At 46.3% G+C, this 1,195-nt stretch overlaps 1 protein-coding gene across 1 annotated transcript; it reads right to left on the bottom strand.

Annotated features, from left to right (window-relative positions):
* Nucleotides 1-366: 366 nt before the first annotated feature.
* Nucleotides 367-995, bottom strand: LOC134473187 (large ribosomal subunit protein eL32-like). The gene has a single exon (XM_063236717.1). It carries the CDS (start codon nt 978-980, stop codon nt 435-437), a length of 546 nt encoding a protein of 181 aa, XP_063092787.1. The 5' UTR covers nt 981-995; the 3' UTR covers nt 367-434.
* Nucleotides 996-1,195: the final 200 nt, after the last annotated feature.

The raw sequence follows: 1,195 nt of genomic DNA on the forward strand, positions 1-1,195 counted from the left end.
AAAGCCGCGTTTTGCCGTTCCTTCCTCACCCCACTGTATGCAGTCAGCTCTCCACATCCAGTGCATTGTGCTACCTGCGATCCACTCCTTAGTAACACGCTGAGGATATATCTGGGTGGAAAACAGCTAAGAGAAATTTAGATAATGAAATTTGTATAATTTTTTTAACTTACGTTGGCTGCTTGTACCCTCAACCATTACAACTAATTCCAGAAACTCAGCTACGTTGTGAGCAGAAATCTTTGGCACTGCTCCTCACTGAAATAGGTTAGTTTGTAGATTGAAGCCTGTTTTTTTCTATGAGGGGGCAACACACTACGCACAGATCTTCCTCTAAGAAAGAAGAGCAAAGCTTCCCTGAAATAATTCTTTTTTTTTTTTTTTTTTTGCAGTTTTTGTGATTTTATTTAAGCACAAATAAACACACGAGCCATCTACTCGTTTTCTTTGCTGCGCAGCCTGGCATTGGGGTTGGTGACTCGGATGGCTAGCTGGGCTGCTCGTTCCACAATGGCCTTGCGGTTCTTGGAGGAGACATTGTGAGCAATCTCTGCACAGTAAGATTTGTTGCACATCAGCAGCACCTCCAGCTCCTTAACATTGTGCACCAGGAACTTCCAGAAGCCACTGGGCAGCATGTGCTTTGTCTTTTTGTTGCTTCCATAACCTATGTTGGGCATCAAGATCTGGCCCTTGAACCTTCTCCGCACCCTGTTGTCGATGCCTCTAGGTTTCCGCCAGTTGCGCTTAATTTTGACATATCGGTCTGACTGGTGACGGATGAACTTCTTTGTCCTCTTTTTGACGATCTTGGGCTTCACAAGGGGTCTGAGGGCCGCCGTGGTGCCTTGCTTTGGGATTACACAGAAAATCTGGCTCCCTGAAATAATTCTGTAAAGCCTCTGTAAATGGTTTCCACACCGGGAGGTGCAGCTCCTATTACTGTAGATTTGTGTCTCTCTTGATTGTTTTTTCTGCATATCTTGCTGTGTAAACACCAAGCCAGGCTGCAGAGAAGCATCAGTCCCTACAACCTCAGCTACATGAAGCTAAGTAGCTACGTGACGCTTGGGTAGCACCATCAGTGTCACTTACAAGGCTCACACAGCACTGTTGGGTTCACACAGTGCACAGAGGTAACTGCTGTGCCCAGTGGCATGGCTCTAGCTGCAGTGCCCTGGAATGTTGTACGTAG

The sequence above is a fragment of the Cavia porcellus genome, unplaced genomic scaffold (assembly GCF_034190915.1).
Source record: "Cavia porcellus strain 051 isolate PalLab524CR breed Dunkin Hartley unplaced genomic scaffold, mCavPor4.1 scaffold_26, whole genome shotgun sequence".
Taxonomy (NCBI): domain Eukaryota; kingdom Metazoa; phylum Chordata; class Mammalia; order Rodentia; family Caviidae; genus Cavia; species Cavia porcellus.